Below are 21650 nucleotides of genomic sequence, written 5' to 3' on the forward strand. Positions count from 1 at the left end.
CTATGAAGTTTCTATGATTGAGCAACAAAAAAAAGAAGATGCACCTTATCTTAAGATCACTTTCATTTAAATGTAGTTTCAGTTCATTCATGTCTCTCATCGTGTCTGACGGGACAGAATTAGCCATTTGAGGGTCCAAAACTTGGGTCATGAAGGAAAAGGAGCGAGTGGACACACAGACCAACAAGCTCGCTCACTTTTTCACTTTAAATCTCTACCGTCCCTAGTCGAAGTTACGCTTTTCCCCCTTTAATGGCTCTGCTTTTTTCTCTCCATAAACAAGACGAAGAAGACATGTAATGAGAGAATCTCTGTTCTACTGCGACCTCCGATAACCCACAATCCCATAAAAACAAAACCCCCATCTGCCGCTACTTCCTATCTCGCTTCATTTCCACTCGTAAGTCTCTATTTCTCATTCTATGTTCTGTGTTATGTAGCATTATCTCATCGATGATCTTGTTTAGGCAAATGGGGTTTTACTATTATCATTGATTCTTCTGGCTGTTTTTGGAGTTCTAGTGAAATTGGTTCGTTTCTCAGTGATGAACAAGAACTGGGTTTTTGGTAAATCGATTCCGTTTCCCTGTATGAGGGTTTTCTGGGTTTGTTCTTCATTAGCAGCCCAGAAATGGGTTTCTTCTTTCTCTCCTTCTAAGTCGCTTGATTGGCATGCTCTGTTGTTCTTATTCTTGGTGATTCTTTGCTTAAACCCTTCCCACTCAGTGGACCTTAACCCTCAAGATGGGGCCTCTCTTTTAGCGTTCAAATCATCGATTCAAGACCCTAATAAGAATTTATCAAGCTGGATGGGTTCTAACTGTTCAGATTGGACTGGAATTGCTTGTGAAAACAAGACTGGTAGAGTGGTTTCCATTAAACTCTCTGATATGAACTTGTCTGGCCAAATTAACCCTGGATTCTGTAACCTTTCATTTCTTGAGCATCTGATTTTATCCCAGAACAACTTTTCTTGCTCGATACCGACGTGTTTCGGTAATTTGATCCGTCTTCGAACTGTTGATTTGAGTGGTAATCGGTTTCAAGGTGTTGTGCCTGAGACATTGATGAAGCTAGAGAACTTGGAAGAGCTTGTTTTGGTTGGGAACCAATACTTAAAGGGTCCAATTCCTTCTTGGATTGGGAACTTTTCAACAAAGCTGCAGAAACTTGATCTGGGTTTCAATTCTTTTAGTGGTGAACTGCCTGAGAGTTTGTCGAACACGACGTCCCTTAAGTATTTGGATCTTCGAAATAACTATTTGAAAGGAAATGTGTTCGATTTCCAGCAGCCTTTGGTTTTGCTCAATCTCATGTCGAATCGATTTTCTGGAACGCTACCTTGTTTTTCAGCTTGCAAGCAGTCACTCACAGTTTTGAATTTGGCTAACAATTCTATTTTTGGAGGCGTGCCAACGTGTATCGCATCGCTTCGTGCTTTGGTTCAGTTGAATCTATCGTCGAATCATTTAACTTACAAGATGTCACCTAGACTCCTGTTTTCGGAGCAGCTACTCGTGTTGGACTTGAGTAACAATGATATATATGGCCCTCTTCCGAGCAGGATTGTGGAGACGATAGAGAAATCAGGGCTTGTTCTTCTTGACTTGTCTCACAATCGATTTTCAGGTGGAATTCCATCGAAGATCACGGAACTGAGAAGTTTGCAGGCGTTGTTTCTTTCGCACAATCTCCTTGTCGGGGAAATTCCTGCAAGGATTGGGAATCTGACATATCTCCAAGTCATTGATCTCTCGTATAACTTCTTATCGGGGTCGATTCCGTTGAACATTGTTGGATGCTTTCAATTACTTGCTTTGATACTCAACAACAATAATCTTTCTGGTGAGATTCAACCCGAGCTTGATGCATTGGATAGTCTGAAGATATTAGACATTAGCAACAACATGATTTCTGGTGAAGTACCACTGACTTTGGCAGGATGTAAATCGTTGGAGATCGTTGATTTCAGCTCCAACAATCTGTCGGGAAATTTGAACGATGCGATAACAAAATGGTCGAACCTGAGATATCTCTCCCTCGCTCGGAACAAGTTCATAGGTAACCTTCCCAGTTGGTTGTTTGCATTTGAAGTAATTCAGCTGATGGACTTCTCAAGCAACAAATTCTCTGGCTCCATACCTGATGTCAACTTCAACATATGCTCGAATTTTAACAGCGGCGACATTAGTAGGCCATCGAAAGATCCATTCGCAGCGAAGAAAGTTGTGAATTTTAAAGTCTCTACCGTTGTAGATGTCGGTAGCGAATTACGATTCAATTATGATCTGTCTTCAGCTGTTGGAATCGATTTGTCGAATAATCTGTTACACGGGTCGATCCCGGAAGGTCTATTTTCACTAGAGGGTCTGCAATACTTGAACTTATCATATAACTCTCTAGAAGGACAGCTTCCTGGGTTAGAGAAAATGCAGAGTGTAAGAGCCTTAGATTTGTCCCACAATTATCTGTCTGGTGAAATCCCAGGAAATATATCCGTACTCGAGGATTTGACTCTTCTCGATCTGTCGTATAACTGCTTCTCGGGTTTGGTTTCGGAGAAGCAGGGATTCAAGCGGTTCCCAGGTGCATTTGCTGGGAATCCAGAACTGTGTGTGGAGTCTTCGGGCGAAGGGTGTCGTTCCACTGGGTATCCAACTGTTCCGGGGAAGATATCAGATTCGGAATCGGAGGGGCCGATATCGGTTTGGGTTTTCTGTTTGAGTGCATTTGTTAGTTTCTACTTAGGTACTGTTTCCCTGTTGTGTTCTGCTAGAGCAAGAAACTACTTTCTCCACACAAAAGCTTAATCAAGTGTAGGAATTGCTCTCTTGTATATTCCTTTTACCTTTGAGGCCTTTGAGCTATCAGCTTTGTATGACATATTTCAGAGTTAGCATCATCCTAGGTTAATGAACATATTGTCTATCTTTTTTACTTTTCTTGTCTTGACACAATTCTTCTTTCTTATGTTCTTTTTAGTTTTTAGTACGATCCTTATGTGTCATCCTACATCAGTTGGAGAGAAGAACGAAGCATTCTTTATAAGGGTGTGAAAATCTCTTCTTGATAGACGCGTTTCAAAATCTTGAGGAAGGCTGAAAGGGAAAGTCCAAAGAGGATAATATCAGCTAGCGGTAGTTTTGGGCCGTGACAAATGGTATCAGAGCTAGACACCGGGCGATATGTCAGCGAGAAAGCTGAGTCTCGAAGATGGGTGAACATGAGGCGATGTGCCAACAAAGGCGTTGGGTCCTGAAGGAGGAGGGTGTATTAGAGGGTTCTACATTGATTAGAGAAAGGAACGAGTGCCAACGAGGATGCTGGTGGATTGTGAGATTCCATATCGGTTGAGAAAGAGAGCGAAACATTCTTTATAAGGGTATAAAAACCTCTCTCTAGCATACGTGTTTTAACAATCTTGAGGGAAAGCTCAAAAGAGGAAGTCCAAAGAGGATGATATCAACTAGTGGTGGTTTAGGGCCGTTACAACTTACGAGATATTTGAACCTCTGACCCCATTCTTGGAAGTGTCAACTAAATTTTTGAACGTTTAATTTTATTGCTTAATATCGATTCATCCCGGCAAAACAATCTCTACATGATATCCCGTGATTTAAACTTGTAGCATTTGCTGCTACAGAAACACTAGATGACAATTCTAAGAGGAGTATGCAGACATACATATATCTGTCTTCCCTGTAACTAAGCTCTGTTACCTCCTGAGATTTAGGAATGGTGAGTGCATGATCATTAGTGTATCTCCTAGTACTTAATCGGACCGTCCAAGCTTCCCGATGCAAACTGAAAACAAGAACATAGTGCGAATTAAAATAGACTCAAATATTCGTCTTTCTCAATATGGTCCTATTATCGCTATCACATCGATTGGAGAGGGGAACGGAGCATTCCTTTTAAGGGTGTGGAAACCTCTTCCTAGTAGACACGTTTTAATATCTGCTAGCAATGGGCTTGGACTGTTACAACTGGTATCAGAGCCAGACATCAGACAGCGTGAGCGAGGATGCTAAGCCCTCAAAGGAGGTGGATTGTAAGATCCCACATCAGCTGGAGAGAGGAACAAAGTATTCTTTACAAGGGTGTGGAAACCTTTCCCTAGTAGACGCGTTTTAAAACCGTAAGGCTAACAACGATACGTAACGGGCCAAAACGGACAATATCTCGTCTTCACTGGCACTTGTTCCTCTCTTCAATCGATGTGGGATCTCAAAATCCACCCCCCTTTGGGACTCAACATCCTCGTTGGCACACCGACCAATGTCTAGCTCTGATACCAACTGTAGCGGTGGATATGGGCTGTTACACATACAACGTGAAAGCATGAGTCATTACCTGCTGAACGATTGGATTAGTAGAAGTTGTAAATTCACGAGTCATTCCTTGCCAGACAACCTTTCCGTCATGTAAAAATATTAACCTACACAACATCAAATTGTGTTCTTTTAAGGATTCGCCAGCAAAATCATTTACATTTATAAGCAGAAGCAAGAGGTCGTAAAACAGGAGCTAAAACTGTAACCTGTCAACAGCTCTCCTAATGGTACTATGTTGGTGGGTGACAACAATATAGGACGCAATGTTCCCAGGCTTCCCACTAGCATCCTCACCCTTAATATGAACAGAACGTATAAGATCTTCAACAACAGTTGATGCAATTGGGTCAAGTCCAGCAGTTGGTTCATCATACAACACCACCTGATTACGTTTGATTGTAATCACAGTCAAGTTTGTTGCCATTTACTTCAAACAGAATAATATGATTACAACTTCACTATCTAAGTTTGAACCAACCATAGACATAATATAGGAACCACATTTGAAAATGCTTCGAGATTTATGAAACCGGTCGGATTAACAATAATACTTCCTTCCTAGTTTGCATCTCCCGTTAATATATTTTATAACGCTAAATCTATAACAGCTCAAGTCTACCGCTAGCAAATATTGTCCTCTTTGGACTTTCCCGTCCAGACGTATGTTAGGGAGAGGTTTCCATACCCTTATAAAGAATGTTTTGTTTTGTTTCTCTCTCCAACTGATGTGGGATCTCATAATCTACCTTCTTTCGGGGTCTAGCGTCCTCGCTGGCACTCGTTCTTCTCTTCAATCGATGTGGAATCTCACAATCCACCCCTTACGAGGCCCATTGTGAGATCCCACATCGGTTGGAGAGAGGAACAAAACATTCTTTATAAGAGAGTGAAATCTCTACCTAGGAGACGCATTTCATAAGGGTGAGAAAACCTCACTGGCACTTGTTCCTGTCTCCAATCGATTAGGGATCTCACAATCCACCCCTCTTCGGGCCCACTATGAGATCCCACATCGGTTGGAGTGGGGAACAAAACAATCTTTATAAGGGAGTGAAATCTCTCCCTAACAGACGCATTCTATAAGAGTGTGAAAACCTCACTGGCACTTGTTCCTCTCTCCATTCGATGTGGGATCTCACAATCCACCCCTTCAGAGCCCATTGTGAGATCCCACATCGGTTGGAGAGGGGAACAAAACATTTTTTTACACGTGTGTAGAAACCTCTCCCTAGTAGACGCGTTTTAAAACCTCGAGGGACGGTCCCAAAGGAAAAGCCCAAAGAAGACAATATCTGTTAGCAGTGGGCTTGGACTGTTACAAAATACATCAAGTCTAACGTCACCAGGAACTTAAAATGCCAGAAGATGTTCGTTTTCATCTTAACCCAAAGTTCGACCTAGCCCTATGACGAGTAACAGAGAAAACATTGAAATAAGCCAATAACTTAATAATCAAACCAATAAAGGAGATACCTCTGGCTCGACTTCTTTCCTCGTGTTATCAAATATTATAGACCTAGCTAAAGCAACTCGTTTCTTCATTCCACCTGATAATTCAGAAGGTAACCGATCCTCAACTCCCTAACAAAACGAAAGGTTAAAATATGAAATACCAGAAAATTTCGAAGCACTTCCTACAACGAAACATACTACATATTCGAGGATGTGTAAGCAAGAAACGTCAGCTCGTTCCATCGATAGATAGACGTAGTTATATCTTAGTAGGAAATTTAACACCAAGGGAACTTGGAAGCTATAAGTATGCATCATCTTATAAATAAATGACAGTCAAACCTTTAGCCCAACAGCAGCTAAGTTCTCAGTTACCAATGCTGAAATTTGTTCTTCAGACAAGCTTGAATTTTCATATCTAAGCAGTAAACAAGAACACAATTGAGACGAACCCTTCAGCACTGAAAAACTTAATCCAGGCTAAGCTCAAAACATATATGTAATGAAAATTGTGGCAAGACTTGTTTTTTTTCTAAGAAATAAGTTCCTTACAAAAGGAAGCCAACGTTTTGCCGAACAGTTAACGAGTCAAAGAGTGCCGCGCTCTGAAAAACCTACAGGTAGAGAAGAACGAACGAACATGTTAAGAATTGAATAAAATCAAATTACAATGGAACCCGAAAGCTTAAGTTGATGGGCTACAATAAATATATTTTAGTTCTTCACTTACATATTTAAATACGAAAGTTTACGTGTGTAACGACCCAGATCCACCGCTAGCAAATATTGTCCTCTTTGGGCTTCCCCTCAAGACTTTAAAACGCATCTGGCTTCCCCTCAAGACTTTAAAACGCATCTGCTAGGGGAAGGTTTCCACACCCTTATAAATGGTGGTTTGTTCTCCTCCCCAACCAATGTGGGACATCACAATCCACCCCTCTTCAGGGCCCAGCGTCCTGATTGGCACTCTTTCCTTCCTCCAATCGATGTGGGACCGCCCCCAAATCCACCCCCCTTTGGGGCCCAGCGTCCTTACTGGCACACCGCCTTGTGTCTACCCCCCTTCGGGGAACAGCGAGAAGGCTGACACATAGTCCGGTACCTGGCTCTGATACCATTTGTAACGGCCCAGATCCACTGCTAGCAGATATTGTCCTCATTGGGCTTTCCCTTTCGGGCTTCCCCTCAAGGCTTTAAAACGCGTGTGCTAGGGGAAGGTTTCCACACACTTATAAATGGTGGTTTGTTCTCCTCCCCAACCAATGTGGGACATCACAACGTGTCTGCCTAACTCAAATATAGTTTAAATATATACTAAGTTAGAGAAAATTCTAACCAATCCAATTCGAATACCAGATAGCTCCTCGTCATCGATCAAACCAACTCGCTTTCTACCTCGAATGTATACCTCTCCCTGTTCACGGTACCAGAAATCGAATGAGGAGAGCTGTATAAACCTGGAAATCTGGAAAATGTATAGTCCAACATCAGGAAAATGTTCAAAGACAGTCATTAATGTACCTTGTCTGGAGAAAGAAGACCTGCAATGATCTTCAGTATTGTAGACTTCCCAGTACCAGAAGGCCCAATTACTCCCACAGCTTCTCCATGTCTAATCTATACACATAAAAATGGGAGAGGAAGTAAAGGTTTTTTAAAGAACAAAGATGAATAAATATAAAACAAAGAGATTAGCTGATAGAAGAGCTGTGAGAATCTTGACGTAGAGGTAAGGAGACTGAATGGAAAATTTCTCATTTGTAGCGATAATGGAAGATACAACATAGCCGAGCATAATCACCATAACCTCATGGAAGCGGGACACGAAGAGGCCTTTCGGTTTACTCCCGACCCTTGTTGTCTTCCTTAACGTCCTATCTATACACATACTTGTCTTGTTACGAGTGGGTCAGCACCTTTGAAAGAAACGGAGGACTTCCCTCCCCCTAGAAGGAATGTTTTGTTCTCCTCTCCAACCTATATGAGATCTTACAATCCACCCTCCTTGGAGGCCCAACGTCCTCACTAGCACACCGCTCAATGTCTGGCTCTTATACCATTTGTAACAGCCCATGCCTACCGCTAACAGATATTGTCCTCTTTAGGCTTTTCCTCTCGGGCTTCCCTTCAAGGTTTTTAAAACACGTCTTCTAGGGAGAGGTTTCTACACCCTTATAAGGAATGTGTTGTTCTCCTCTCCAACCGACGTGGGATCTCACATAAGCACAAAATGTAAATGGTAATGGAAGTGTACATAGAACACTTGCCCTTAGAAATCCCAAGAAATTGCATAAAACTGAAAAAGGAAATGAACTAAATAAGCAGAAATGTGAATCACCTTGAAGTTCACACCTCTCAATATATGCTTTTCTCCAAAGGATTTGTAGACATTTCTACACTCAATAAGAACATCAGACTCATCCTTGTTCTCATTTTCTGGGCTTATATGTTCTGATCTAAACGAGTCCTGATAATATAATCCTTGTTAAATATGAACCACAATACACAAATGAAGATACTCACTGAAAGCAAGTGCACAGTGAAAGTAAACAAAGCTAGAAAGTATATACGCCTTGTCGCTAATTATGGATGCTTAAATTGATAGCTAAAATGGCAATAAAATGAAGAAACATTATGAACAATCAGATATCTACGACCAAGACGATCAGGGGCACAGCAGAAGCAATCAAACAGGAAAATCATAGAGTTTACAGACATACGAACAATTCTCAAATGCACAGGACGCAGCAAATAGAAGAACACAGAGAAATAAATCAAGAAGTGAAAGATGTACAATGGAATTTACGGCGGCAGGTGACCCATTATTCTTTAAGTACGTCGGAGGCGCAATGCAATTACGAACAACCCTTCTCCGATCCTTTTTCTTTGAACAAAACGAATTGTGCGCATCAAGAACAGTTACTTTACGCGATCGAGAGGAACAATCGGGTACTGTTAATGGGAAGAACACCGAACCCGATAAAGAAACCATGTTATCGGGATTGACCAGTTAAAGGGTCGATGAATTTGGAGATTTTGAAGCTGACCCACGATTCAACTAATCCAAAATCGACCTCCTACTGACTTATTAAAAGAAACCCACATAGGATTATGAGAACCCCCTCCTGAAAACTCGATTTAATCTTGCAACTCAAGCAAAGGATGGTATAACGAATTGTGCTTTAGAATGAACTCGAAATGCGGCAGTGATTGCCCAGAAGAAGATCTGGGAAGATGAAGAAAAGAGATGGGAATGTGAAGAAACTTTGAAGATTGAAAGGAACCCACGGAGTTCTTGGCCTTCGTAGACTTGCCGCGGTGACGTGATGAACTGGGTTTGCGATGAGACGTGGGCTTGTGCGTCCTTTCAGTTCTTTTTTGGCAGTTTTTCTTCATGGGTTCGTCTTATTTGTAATGAGCTTAGCAAGCTGATAGCAATGTAGGTAAGTTTGATCATATTGCTTCCTATCCAAGCCTTGGTGGATTCTTGGTCCCTGCCCACGGATGCTTCACCTTAAAGAAGGCTGCTATCTCTTAACCCCAAGCTCATGACTATGAAGACTTTATCAAGGTTTCTAGGATTTCTGGCAGTTCATTTAATTGGAGTGTACAAATATGTTCAATCAAAGGTGCAAGAGGAAAGCATATCGTTAGATGGTTTAATAGAGTTCACTCACAATCAATCATATATAAGTAAATGATGAAGCTTTATTTGCACGGTACAACTTTATTCCCTCTGTATAATACTTCGAGTCTATGACTAGTAGACTCCTCTTTAGGCTTTCTCTTTCGACTTCCGCTCAAGGTTTTTAAAACGCTTTTGCTAAAAAGAAATTTCTCACCAACCAAGGTGGGCTTTCACAATCCCCCTTTCAGGGCCCAGCCTTCTTGCATACACTCTTTCTCTTCTCTAATCGATGTGGGACCCCCTAATCCACCTTCCCTAACGTCCTTTCTGACACACTGTCTTGTGTCCACCCCCCTTTAGGGTTCTACCTCCTCACTGACATATCGCTCGGTGTCTGACTTTGATACCATTTGAGCTTTTCCTTTCAAGATTCCCCTCAAGATTTTTAAAACGCAGCTAAGGAGAGGTTTCACACTATTATAAAATACGTTTCATTTTTTCTCTCCAACCGTTGTAAGATCTCACTGATCATGTCTCAAAGTTAATCTTTATTATAGAGGCAATGAAAAGTATAAAAACTCATAATCTAACGTTCACTAAAACTGTTGCAATTAAGACAAATAGATGAAGCTCCAACACATGATGGAAGGGGAGCTTGATTACTTTTTCAATTCATTCGGTTTTATTGAAGTAATTGACTATTACTTGTTGAAACTAATCAATTAGATTTGCATATAAGTTATAACACAATATCGAAAGATCTGGATAGAAATATAGGAAAAGATTTTAGATATAACATTGTTAATCAACCCGAGCTTAAAAATTTAGAGACCTATTAAACATCTAGACACAAAAGTAAGAGTACAAGAACTCATTAGTCGTTGTTTAATGTTCAAGGACCTAATAAACACAATCCTAACCGTTCAAGAACTAAACACCGTGTATAATCTGAGTAGGCAATTCGTGTATGAAATGGTTTGGAAGATGAAAATAATGAATTGGACATGATTAAAGCTTGTAGATCAAAAAAAGAAGCTCCAAGCTATTGAATAGAGATTACAAAGAGTACATACAACAAAAAGGCACACAGGAGAAGAGAGAAGGCACTCTTTTCCTTATTCAAGCTAATCACCATACAAAGGAAAAGCCATTTTCTTCTTTCTAGTGACCAATGAAATGATATGTGTTGCCACTCAAACATGCTCAAGGGTTGGCCAATTTCTCCTGGATTCTCCATAAAACCAGTCAAGGAGCTGAAAGTGTCAATGGCATTCTCATCCACCAAGACTAGCAAGCAATACGAACGATATGAACGGTTGATAGCTTAGCTTCCTATATTCATCTTTCACATATTGGGAACTTGGTCCGGACAATACAAAGAGAATGCTAGTACTACTACTACTACTAAGGCTTCGATCGTCTGAACTCGAACCAGATCTCATAGTGATTGAAAAGCAAGCTATCGTGTGTGCGCTTTCCTAGATACTCAAGTCCTAAGTTCATTAGACGCTTTGTACATTCCTCCCCGCCCAACCGTGAACAGAACTTTATGTTATGGGACACAAAGATTCGTCCATCGTATGGCTTTAATTTGTTAGCAAGCCTCTCTAGTCCAACCCAGACAAGCTTATCAGGCATATGAAGGAACACAGCACTAGCATATATCAAATCATAAAGAACTTCAGAGCCAAACTTATTGAAGTCCATGTCCTCCCCTTTCACAATTAATGGGCGCTTGCTTAAGAGACCTTGAGATGGAAGCTCATACCTAAAGGCAGCCATCATGGAGAGCTCGTCCCTCTCAAGACAATGGTAATGTCCACGCTTAAGGTATCGTATGAAATGCAAGCCAACTCGTAGAGTGCCACACCCAATCTCCAAAACGTGTGCATCCGGCGTTATATGAGAGAACTCAGCTAGGTACTCAAACACATCTCGCCCGCCTGCCCAAGGTTCACCATAGTTACTATGGTGTTCTTCTACCAGGAGCTCACCAGGGCATGGCAGTGCTGTTCGGTTCTGTTCGTCGGATCCCTCATAATGTGATATACCCTTGAACCTATCACGAGTTTTACGAATTACATCAATAATGGATAAAGTATTCATATTACACATACAAAGAGGAACAATATTACTTGAATAATGAACACACAGCGACGCAAATGTACCAAAGTTTCAATAGATCAATGAATAAGTAAACTGGTCGACATAAATCATAAGAAATTATTCAAGGATTATAGACATTCTAGGCAGAACATTCAAGCATGTTTGAATTACTATCATAAAAATTGTTCAGATTTTCCATTCATATTCCATAAGGGTATGAACAATGAACAAGTAAAAACAAAGATACCAAAGTTATAATAGATCAAAGAAGAAATAATTTGACCAATAAATCCATAAACATCAATCAACAAAGCTTTGAAGGATTTCTATGCAGCGCATGCAAGAAAGTTGATATATTATCATGAAAACTATCCATTTTTTGTTCATATTTCAAAATGATGTGAAGTAAAGTTCTAGCTCTTATCGATTCGATAACAATCTTAGGATGGCCCAAGAACAATTCTTATCAAGAATCGAGGCTCAATTCTAGATATTCAACACAAATGACAATAAACAACCACAAATTAGTGCACAGTGCAAGACTAAGTTTGTTTTTCAATTCATCTAATCTCGTTTGACTAAGAAGAGAGGAAGAGCCATTAGTTATATTACTCACTGTCTGAGATCTTCAAGCTGTTGAGCCCTAGTGCGAGGGTTGATGCCTTTTCGGAGCACATTATCATGCATCTGCAACCCATTAGCTTTGATCTGATCCTTCACCCAGTCAACATCCTCTTTGTTTGTCAGAACCCCATCACCAATCTGGGCTCCATCTCCGGCGCCGGCGCCGGCGCCGGCAGCAATACTGGAGACAACAATGTGGGGAGAAACAGGGCATGGACAAGAGGAGAAATTGGATATGAAGAAGAAGCAAAAGAGAATCACAGAAAAGGCACTGAGTAAGAGCACCGGAAATGTCACGACAATCCCTTTCGGAGACGATGATGAGGACCACAGCGCCATTAACAAAACTCAATTGAAAGAAAAGATGAGTGGTTTCAGGCTAATGAGAAATTGCCGACGAGTTCTTACCCAAAATCGGCCTTAAACTTAATTCCAATCGTCCGAACCTAAATGCCAAGAGATCCATAATTAGAAACAGATTTCGAACACTTAATCGAATTCAAAAAGTTTAGATTAACTGATACCTACTAATCCTCGCCACAAAAAACTTGGATCTCGGCTCGAACTCACAGATCCACAGGCAATGGTTGTTCAGATTCAAGGTCCATCAGGTTGTGAGTCACAAATCCAAACACACAACTAGATTGAGTTTACAGATCTGGATTGCAGGAGCGTTTGCAAAACCGCCACACCGCAGCTGAAAGAGTCGTCGCCGGTGGTCGAGCGTCAGGGTACTCGTCGTTGCAACAGAAAGCAAGCCGCACCGTCAATGCTCGTGGTTCGCCGGAGAAGGTGGCTCAAGCCGGTCGGCACGTGGGTTTTGAGCGGTGCAGGACGCGACGTGGGCGTTCGCAGGGTGGATTTGCACAGAAGCCTGAGGCGGCAGCGAGAGGGTAACGTTCCCGGAGAAGCCGGTGGGTGGCCGGAGACGCTGCAGAGAGGGGTGTCTGAAGCTCCAGGAGCTAACAATTCGTGCGGTTACGGTTTCTTTAACCTCTCCGCTTTCTTCTTTCCTCTGTAATTTTTCCTACAAAATAGGGTCTGAAAAATCATAGTAAAAGTTTGAGATTTGATGGATTGGCCCAACAAATTCCATATATGCAAATCTAACCCAAAAATAATTATGAATGTAGCCCAATTTAAAATTATTTACAATTCCACCCCAATTTTAGAAACGTTCACTCGATCCACGACGCTCGTGTGGGTTAGGCTTTTAAGTAAGGACATAACATGTTTAAAAGGGCTTATCTGGGTTCGTGAGAATAGACTTCAATCTTAAAACTAACTAGAAAAAATCGAATAAGTAACATAGTCATGTTGCATGGGACGTTGAGAATGTCGGGGCCATTAGATACAGAATCTATATTCCATATCTCGAGCAACGACATCGAGCAAATAATTATTGGATCGAGACACGATTGTTTGTTTTTTAGAACCGAGTCAAGAAAAACAATAGGGTTAGTGATGGAACGACGATAAGAAATATCATCTGTCCAATCACGATCGAACCTATTAAGTGGGTATTGAATTTATGACTAATATTTAATGGGTTACTACTCTATTTCGAAGTCTTTCTAATGAGGGAAGTCTTAGAACCAAAATACAAACCAAAATTAATTATAAATTAATTTTTATATTAAACATTTACAAGCCGTAACACGTATTAATTTAAAATACATATTCACCTGCTCAATTTTAAAGTCGTTGAGATCATTGAATTAAACGCTGTTTTTGCATGTTCAAGTCATTAAAAGCAGAGTGATTTCAACGATTTCAAAATCACTCTCAAACCATGCTCGAATTCAAATCAGACTTATCGAGAAATGTTTTCGATCAATCTATCGATACGAATTTAGGGTTCTTCCCACTCTCTCTCTCTCTCGGCGTTCCTCTTTCTCTCTCTAGACCATTCAAAGTCTTGAAGAATTGGAAATTATGAACAAAAGTAGACTTTGGAAGCTATGAACCAAAAGTTAAGGCAAAAATTTCACTATAAAATGAGGTAACCTAAGAGTATATGAGCATAAGAAAGGCATATTTTTCTTGTATTCCTATAGTTTTCGTTGTGTTTTGCTCTATCCATGGCTATCTTCTTCTCCAATGCTAATGGCCTCTCTACTTTCTTCTTATCTCTTCTTTGGCTACTATTTGCAAGCATGCGTCTAACAAGTTAGTATCTCTCTCGTTCTTTCGTAAATGTTTGAACTTTATCGATTACGTGCATACCCATCTGACAATCGAGTAGGGTTTGAACTTTAAAACGTTGTTTGATTTGATTTTAAGCTTCAGATCAATAGGTATATGAAACAGTGTAAAACGTTTAACTGTGGCATTGTTGCAGTTTCCTTGGCTCTCTCTCGTAAATGTTTGAACTTTATCGATTACGTACATACCCATTTGACAATCGAGTAGGGTTTGAACTTTAAAACGTTGTTTGATTTGATTTTAAGCTTCAGATCAATAGGTATATGAAACAGTGTAAAACGTTTAACTGTGGCATTGTTGCAGTTTCCTTGGCTCTCTCTCGTAAATGTTTGAACTTTATCGATTACGTACATACCCATTTGACAATCGAGTAGGGTTTGAACTTTAAAACGTTGTTTGATTTGATTTTAAGCTTCAGATCAATAGGTATATGAAACAGTGTAAAACGTTTAACTGTGGCATTGTTGTAGTTTCCTTGGCTCTCTCTCTCTCTCTCTCGTAAATGTTTGAACTTTATCCATTACGTGCATACCCATGTGACAATTGAGTCATTTTTGAACTTTGAAACGTTATATTCGATTTGATTTTAAACTTCAGATCAATAGGTATATGAAACAGTGTAAGACGTTTAACTGTGGCATTGTTGTAGTTTCCTTGGCTCTCTCTCTCTCTCTCGTAAATGTTTGAACTTTATCCATTACGTGCATACCCATGTGACAATTGAGTCATGTTTGAACTTTAAAACGTTATTCGATTTGATTTTAAACTTCAGATCAATAGGTATATAGAACAGTGTAAAACGTTTAACTGTGGGATTGTAGCAGTTTCATTGAATAATTGATATCTTATCTATCTGCTGAGCTAACCCTTTTACTCAATTTCATGTAGGTGCTCAAATCGGTGTGTGTTATGGACAACTCGGGAACGACCTACCATCTCCCGTGGAAGTTATCGAGCTTTACAAACAAAACAACATCCAAAGAATGCGACTTTACGCTCCAAACCATCCTACTTTCGACGCTCTACGAGGCTCCAACATCGAGCTCATGCTTGGAATTCCGAACAACGAGCTCGAAGATCTAGCCAACTTCCAAGAAAAAGCTGATTCATGGGTTCAAGACAACCTCGTAAGCTTTGGCGACGTAAAATTCAAGTACATTGTGGTTGGAAACGAAATAAAAACATACGACCAAGCAGCTAGTTTCCTCGTACCAGCCATGCAAAACATCCAAAATGCCATTTCAGCTGTGGGTTTAGGAGGCCAAATCAAGGTATCAACCGCATTCGACACTGGAATTCTTGCAGAATCCTACCCTCCTTCAAAGGGTTCCTTCAAAACCGACTATCTTCCGATCCTCAACCCGACCATTCGCTTCCTTCTCGACAATAACGCCCCGTTGCTCGTAAACGTGTACCCGTACTTCAGTTACGTTGCAAACACGGTCGATATTTCTATGGATTATGCACTTTTTAGAGGAACATCTCCATCGGTTGTAGATGGCCAATTTGTTTACCATAATTTGTTTGATGCCATTTTGGATGCTGTTTATTCTGCTTTGGAGACGTCGGGCGGCGACGGGGTGGAAATTGTTGTATCGGAGACCGGTTGGCCGACGGAGGGCGGCGAGGCGGCGACGGTGGAGAATGCGAACACGTACAACAACAATTTGATTCAACATGTGAAAGAAGGGACACCCAAGAGAAGTGGAAAGCCTGTGGAAACCTATGTGTTTGCTATGTTTGATGAGAATGAGAAGACAACGCCACCGGAGGTTGAGAAACATTGGGGTTTGTTCTCTCCAAGCAAGCTACCCAAGTACGAGGTTAACTTCAACTAAATTCATACAGATCTATGCCATATCTTTGTCGTAATCTTTTTATTTAATAATTCAAATATTAAAATCTTCGGGTTATGTATCGTTATTCAATTTTAGAATAAATTTGTCACGACCCAATTTTTAAATTTGTCCGTTTGAAGCATAGATCATGATCGTGGCTGACTTGACGGTGTAAAAGTGAGAAGTAATCACAACATAACAATTAAGACATTCTAACCCTGGTTCACGTGTTCAAGCCAAGATAAGGAATGAAAAGTAATATCGAAAGTTATAATGGTTCACTCCAGACTCGAGATTATGTTCAAATTTTTGCACGTTCTATTATGATAAAGATTACAAATGGGTCTTGAATTCATATTACAAATCGACCATCAAATATCACAACCTGTTAGCTTGAGATAAATAACGAACGAAAACATTCTAAACTCTATGCGTGAAACGCAAGATATTCACTCCCGAATCTCTTACCGGACTGGCACAAATCACATATACAAAAAAACCAACTCTTGGTAATACAAATATATATGTATTGCCTAACAAGACCTAGCCCAAAGATAGACCCCAAAGAAACATTTCCATGCTCACGTATCTTTGGGTTGCTCGGTGTTCAACGTCTCAATGCTACGAGTTGCATAGCGTCTATCTGTAACGACCCAAATCTATCGCTAGTAGATATTGTCCTCTTTGAGTTTTCCCTTTCGGGCTTCCCCTTAAGGCTTTAAAATGCGTCTGCTAGGGAAAAGTTTCCAAACCCTTATAAACGGTGGTTTGTTCTCCTCCCCAACCAATGTGGGACATCACAATCCACCCCCCTTCCGGGCCCAACGTCCCTGCTGGCACTCTTTCCTTCCTCCAATTGATGTGGGACCGCTCCCAAATCCACTTCCCTTTGGGGCCCAGCGTCCTTACTGGCACACCGCCTCATGTCTACCCCCCTTCGGGGAATAGCAAAAAGGCTGACACATCGTCCGGTGTCTGGCTCTGATACCATTTGTAACGACCCAGATCCACCGCTAGCAGATATTGTTCTCTTTGGGCTTTCCCTTTTGGGCTTCCCCTCAAAGCTTTAAAACGCGTCTGCTAGAGGAAGGTTTCCTCACCCTTATAAAGAGCGTTTTGTTCTCCTTCCCAACTAATGTGGAACATCACACTATCCTTCGAATTTTAAGGGCGTCTTGATGCTATTCTAGTGTCTCGAGTGCTATGCTTTTGGATCCTCTGAGTTTTGCAACAGTTTTAACTACACAAAATGTAAATCTCCATGCCAAGAATTCAGAATCCGGATTCGGTACCTGTTGGCCCCGACATTCCCTTACAACATGGCCACGTATTCCTCATTTCTTAAGAGTAAAAGCTATCCCCACAGATCAACACGAGTCTTTCTAGCATGTTTTATTCACACTCACATGCATCCAAAAAAAATTCCTAAGAAGTCACTCCGTACAAAATTCCAAGTAAAACACACTAGATCATGGAGATCTTGTACTTGAGCTACCGAAAAGAAAGGTACACATTATTAGTATAGTTAGTGATTTTCCATTAATTTTTTTTTTTAAGAAACTTTTAAAACTTTTAATAGTATTTTTTAAACAGAATTGGAGATTGTTTTTATTAATTTAATTTTTTTCTGTTATTGTTTTCAAATAATCTGATTTATTTGACTTTTATTTATTTATTATTATTTTATTACTATTCTAATTGAAGGTTGGAGCGCCATAAATGGCGTCTAATTTTATTTTAAAAATAAATTTCTTAATTTTATTTTTACACGTTGCCTTTTTTTTTTTTCCTTCTTCAAATATTATATAATTAAAATAATTATTTAATCACGACTTATATTTTTAATATTTTAATTACGATTACGTGTCAACTCGGGTGTGTTTGTCTTATTTGCGTAACTCGCGCTTGTGAGTGAGTCAAGCCGCCGAGCCAAGCCGCCGTGTCAAATCATTCATTCTTTTAAATAAATAGATTTTATTTATTAGCTACCAAATGCAATCCCTATTTTTTAATTCAAGAAACAAATTAAAAATTAATAAATTTAAATAATAAAATAAATAAATAAATAAAGCTAATAGAAGAAAAATTATAAGAAAAAAGAAAATCTATATGCTTTAAACTATTAGAGACGTATTCGAGATTTGACATGTTCGGAAGAAACATGACTAGAAAACAGATAGAACGTTGGCCAAAGTTTCACCCGAAGACCCAAATAGGCTCAGACCCACATGCTCAATTTTAGCTATAGTTCTTATCTAAACAGGGCATGCCAAATGCATGTCTGAGATTTGAGGGTTAGCTTAATCTAGTCCAAAACCTAGATTCATATGTCTTGAGTCAACTCGTCCAAAGGTTTGAAAAGTAATGGCTTGAAAATCAGCGTTGAAATTTCAAAGGTTTAACTCGCGTTTAAATTCTATAATAATTTTCATTCAAAATTATTTATTTATTTATTTTTTAAAATTAAGTTTATTTCTTCCTAATTATATATATATAAATTGAATAAGAAAAAGGGCAAATAAATACAATATTAATGGTGGCTGTTGACTAAAAATAGTTTTCCAATCTTATCTATAAAAAAAATCATATATTAATTTATCAAAATAAATGTATAAGTTGAATTTTCATAACAAAATCTCGTTATATCTCTTTCTAGACGTTTAGATTCATTAAAAAAAAATGAAAATAAATAAATAAATAAATTATAAATTTAGGAGAGCTAGACGTAGCGGTGGGACTACCGACCTAAAGATATTAAAAGCTTATGAATTTACATCCACATATTATACGGTCGTTTAAATAGTTACAATTGTCACAGAAAAAAAATTATAAATTCTATGTATCAACCAATTTAACCATAGATCAGCTGTAAATATATATATATATATATTTTGTTGAAAAGTATGATGTTCGAGAAATCTCGAGCGTAATTAAGACAATCTTGATATATCCAAATGAAAAGATTTATAAAAAAAACATGATTTACTTAATTAATTAATTATTTTCATTGAAAAATATTAGAGGCTAAATAAATACATAAAAGTTTCAAAAATACATTTGAATTTTTAAGAAATGTCGTTTATACCCTAAAATTGTAACACCCGAGTAAATGAGAGATACATAAATGAATCGAGGCCATATCTGAACGAGAGAGGTCCTAAGGATAAGATAACTAAGAAAAGGTTAAAGGAAATTGAAAGTTATTATCTATACTAATAAGGTGTATTTTCCTTTTCGATAGCTTAATCATAGGAACTCCATAGTTAAGCGTGTTTTGCTTTGAGAACATATCATGATGTTAGAAGGACTCGTGTTGGTCTGTAGGGGTAGTATCTTCACGCTTAAGAAGCTACGAGTAGTAAGCTGATCATGTCACAGGGAATGTCGAGACCATCAGATATCAAATATGAATTTCATATCCATGAACGGATCGTCAATTCGTGATTGATTTCAATTTGAATCATTAGTTTTATTGACTATTCCAAGTCTCCCATGAATGGAAGTCTTTAGTTTTGGGTATAAAAAGGGAAGCTTATAACCAAATATTAATATCAACAATACAATACTCATCTCCAATGGCTAACTCCTTTTCCATCATTTCCTTATGCATTCTTGGCCTCCTTATGTCAAGCCTTCATCTAACAAGTATCTCTCTCTCTCTCTCTCTCTTTCTCTCTCTCGTGCATAATTTTTCGTTATTATTAAGTTTCGGTAACATCCCGAGCCTACCGCTAGCAAATATTATTTTACTTTCAGGCTTCTCTCAAGGTTTTAAAACGCGTTTGTTAGGGAGAGGTTTGCATATCGTTACAAAAAAAATGTTTCGACCCATGTAGAATCTCATAATTCACTCCTTTATGGCTCTCGTTTGACACCATTTGTAACCGACCAAGCCCATAACAAATATTATTCTCTTTGAGTTTTCCCTTCTAGGCGAAAAACGAGTCTACTAGGAGGAGGTTTCCACACTTTTATAAGGAATGATTCGTTCTTCTCTTCAATCGACGTGGGATTTCATAGTTTGGGTTGGAAAAAAAATCTCTCGATTTATTTCTGGTGATGGGTATGAGGAAGGACTTCCTCGCTCTAGCCCTTACGTAAAATATACTTGTCTTAGCGTAATTCCAAATCTGATATCAAGATTTGTCTTAATGTTTTTCTATTCATATTATCATAGTACTGTAAATTTTCTTCGTGATACTCGTGAGAGTTACGAGTGTGACCTCCTAACTATGTCGGGTTTGTTTTAGGTGCTCAAATTGGAGTTTGCTATGGACAAATGGGAAACAACCTACCACCTTCAAGAGAAGTGGTGGCTCTCTACAACCAAAACAACATTAGAAGAATGAGGCTGTATGGTCCCAATAGAGATTCTCTCAACGCGCTTTCAGGATCCAACATTGAGCTCATTCTCGACGTCCCGAACCCCGACCTACAAAGAATTGCTTCAAGCCAAGCGGAAGCCAATACATGGGTTCAAAACAACATAAGAAGCTTACCCAATGTTAGATTCAAGTACATCGCTGTTGGCAATGAAGTCCAATCCTCTAGCTCTAACGCTCAGTTTGTTGTCCCGGCCATGCGCAACATCCAAGCTGCGCTTGCCAATGTTGGCTTGAGTAGTCGGATCAAAGTTTCCACCTCCATTGACACGGGTGTCCTCGGCACATCATTCCCTCCTTCCAATGGCGCATTCAAAAGCGAAGCCATGCCACTACTCAACCCCATCATTCGTTTCCTAAATGAAAACGGCTCTCCGTTGCTTGTCAACTTGTACCCTTACTTCAGCTACATTGGCAACATGAGGGACATCCGTTTGGACTATGCTCTCTTCACGGCGCCCTCGACAGTCGTCACCGATGGCCAGTTTCGTTACCAGAACTTGTTCGATGCAATTCTCGACGCAACTTATGCAGCATTGGAGAAGGCCGGGGGAAGAAATGTGGAGATTGTGGTGTCGGAGAGCGGGTGGCCGACAGCCGGGGGAACAGCGACGTCGATTGATAATGCAAGGACTTACATTAACAATTTGATTCAACACGTTAAGAGAGGGACTCCGAGGCGCCCTGGAAAACCGATTGAGACATATATTTTCGCCATGTTCGATGAAAACCAAAAGAATCCCGAGTTTGAGAAGCATTTTGGGCTCTTCCGTCCAAACAAACAGCTTAAATATCCAATCAACTTCAATTGAGAGATGGAAGCAAGCAATAATATTGCTATACAAAGAAATAAAAGCTTTTGAATAATCTCATGGAGATTGTAACGTTCAAAAGAACTCATATTAACCTTTTATAATTAGCTGAGCTATGAATCTTAAATATCGAGCATTCACAAGTCACAACAGATCAAAACATGAACTAACTTCATTCATATGTGTATATAAAATACTGGCTGCGTTCAGATTGTTTGAATTGAATTGGATTTATCAACTTGAGCATAGTTTAAATGATTAAGATATAT

At 39.5% G+C, this 21650-nt stretch overlaps 5 protein-coding genes across 9 annotated transcripts; 3 read left to right on the forward strand and 2 right to left on the reverse strand.

Annotated features, from left to right (window-relative positions):
• Positions 1–136: 136 nt before the first annotated feature.
• LOC111780010 (leucine-rich repeat receptor-like protein CLAVATA2) lies at positions 137–2937 on the forward strand. 2 transcript variants are annotated; one of them, XM_023660249.1, is made up of 2 exons: positions 137–400; positions 523–2937. In XM_023660249.1, exon 2 carries the CDS (start codon positions 546–548, stop codon positions 2808–2810), a length of 2265 nt encoding a protein of 754 aa, XP_023516017.1. In that variant the 5' UTR covers positions 137–400; positions 523–545; the 3' UTR covers positions 2811–2937. The 2 variants fall into 2 exon arrangements, with proteins under 2 accessions (XP_023516017.1, XP_023516016.1); XM_023660248.1 differs by having other exon boundaries at positions 138–400; positions 468–2937.
• A 601-nt stretch (positions 2938–3538) lies between these two features.
• On the reverse strand, positions 3539–9381 carry LOC111780011 (protein TRIGALACTOSYLDIACYLGLYCEROL 3, chloroplastic-like). Of its 3 annotated transcripts, none has more exons than XM_023660252.1 (10): positions 8593–9380; positions 8125–8253; positions 7308–7403; positions 7123–7200; positions 6339–6400; positions 6129–6204; positions 5808–5915; positions 4541–4716; positions 4354–4438; positions 3539–3804 (listed from the first exon to the last, which is right to left on the reverse strand). In XM_023660252.1, the coding sequence occupies exons 1-10, from the start codon at positions 8776–8778 to the stop codon at positions 3766–3768; spliced, it is 1035 nt and encodes a 344-aa protein (XP_023516020.1). In that variant the 5' UTR covers positions 8779–9380; the 3' UTR covers positions 3539–3765. The 3 variants fall into 3 exon arrangements, with proteins under 3 accessions (XP_023516020.1, XP_023516019.1, XP_023516021.1); XM_023660251.1 differs by having other exon boundaries at positions 8581–9375; XM_023660253.1 differs by lacking the exon at positions 8125–8253 and having other exon boundaries at positions 8581–9381.
• Positions 9382–10405: 1024 nt separating this feature from the next.
• On the reverse strand, positions 10406–13180 carry LOC111780012. 2 transcript variants are annotated; one of them, XM_023660255.1, is made up of 3 exons: positions 12673–13180; positions 12137–12590; positions 10406–11473 (listed from the first exon to the last, which is right to left on the reverse strand). In XM_023660255.1, the coding sequence occupies exons 2-3, from the start codon at positions 12481–12483 to the stop codon at positions 10819–10821; spliced, it is 1002 nt and encodes a 333-aa protein (XP_023516023.1). In that variant the 5' UTR covers positions 12484–12590; positions 12673–13180; the 3' UTR covers positions 10406–10818. The 2 variants fall into 2 exon arrangements, with proteins under 2 accessions (XP_023516023.1, XP_023516022.1); XM_023660254.1 differs by having other exon boundaries at positions 12669–13180.
• Positions 13181–15227: 2047 nt separating this feature from the next.
• On the forward strand, positions 15228–16187 carry LOC111780013 (glucan endo-1,3-beta-glucosidase, basic isoform-like). Its single transcript, XM_023660256.1, has one exon. It carries the CDS (start codon positions 15333–15335, stop codon positions 16185–16187), a length of 855 nt encoding a protein of 284 aa, XP_023516024.1. The 5' UTR covers positions 15228–15332.
• Positions 16188–19740: 3553 nt separating this feature from the next.
• LOC111780014 (glucan endo-1,3-beta-glucosidase, basic isoform-like) lies at positions 19741–21528 on the forward strand. The gene is made up of 2 exons (XM_023660257.1): positions 19741–19832; positions 20438–21528. The coding sequence occupies exons 1-2, from the start codon at positions 19763–19765 to the stop codon at positions 21379–21381; spliced, it is 1014 nt and encodes a 337-aa protein (XP_023516025.1). The 5' UTR covers positions 19741–19762; the 3' UTR covers positions 21382–21528.
• The last annotated feature ends 122 nt before the right edge of the window (positions 21529–21650 follow it).

The sequence above is a fragment of the Cucurbita pepo genome, chromosome LG18 (genome assembly GCF_002806865.2).
Source record: "Cucurbita pepo subsp. pepo cultivar mu-cu-16 chromosome LG18, ASM280686v2, whole genome shotgun sequence".
Lineage (NCBI taxonomy): Eukaryota > Viridiplantae > Streptophyta > Magnoliopsida > Cucurbitales > Cucurbitaceae > Cucurbita > Cucurbita pepo.

Excerpts from the sequence above, each read along its gene's own strand:
- LOC111780010 (XM_023660249.1), top strand. The coding sequence starts at position 546 with ATGAACAAGAACTGGGTTTTTGGTAAATCGATTCCGTTTCCCTGTATG.
- LOC111780011 (XM_023660251.1), bottom strand. The coding sequence starts at position 8,778 with ATGGTTTCTTTATCGGGTTCGGTGTTCTTCCCATTAACAGTACCCGAT. Across the intron at positions 6,205-6,338 it reads CAAAACGTTGGCTTCCTTTT|ATATGAAAATTCAAGCTTGT; the intron begins GTAAGGAACTTA and ends TTTACTGCTTAG. Across the intron at positions 5,916-6,128 it reads TAGCTGCTGTTGGGCTAAAG|GGAGTTGAGGATCGGTTACC; the intron begins GTTTGACTGTCA and ends TCGTTTTGTTAG.
- LOC111780012 (XM_023660255.1), bottom strand. The coding sequence starts at position 12,483 with ATGGCGCTGTGGTCCTCATCATCGTCTCCGAAAGGGATTGTCGTGACA. Across the intron at positions 11,474-12,136 it reads CAGCTTGAAGATCTCAGACA|GTTCAAGGGTATATCACATT; the intron begins GTGAGTAATATA and ends AACTCGTGATAG.
- LOC111780013 (XM_023660256.1), top strand. The coding sequence starts at position 15,333 with ATGCGACTTTACGCTCCAAACCATCCTACTTTCGACGCTCTACGAGGC.
- LOC111780014 (XM_023660257.1), top strand. The coding sequence starts at position 19,763 with ATGGCTAACTCCTTTTCCATCATTTCCTTATGCATTCTTGGCCTCCTT. Across the intron at positions 19,833-20,437 it reads GTCAAGCCTTCATCTAACAA|GTGCTCAAATTGGAGTTTGC; the intron begins GTATCTCTCTCT and ends GGTTTGTTTTAG.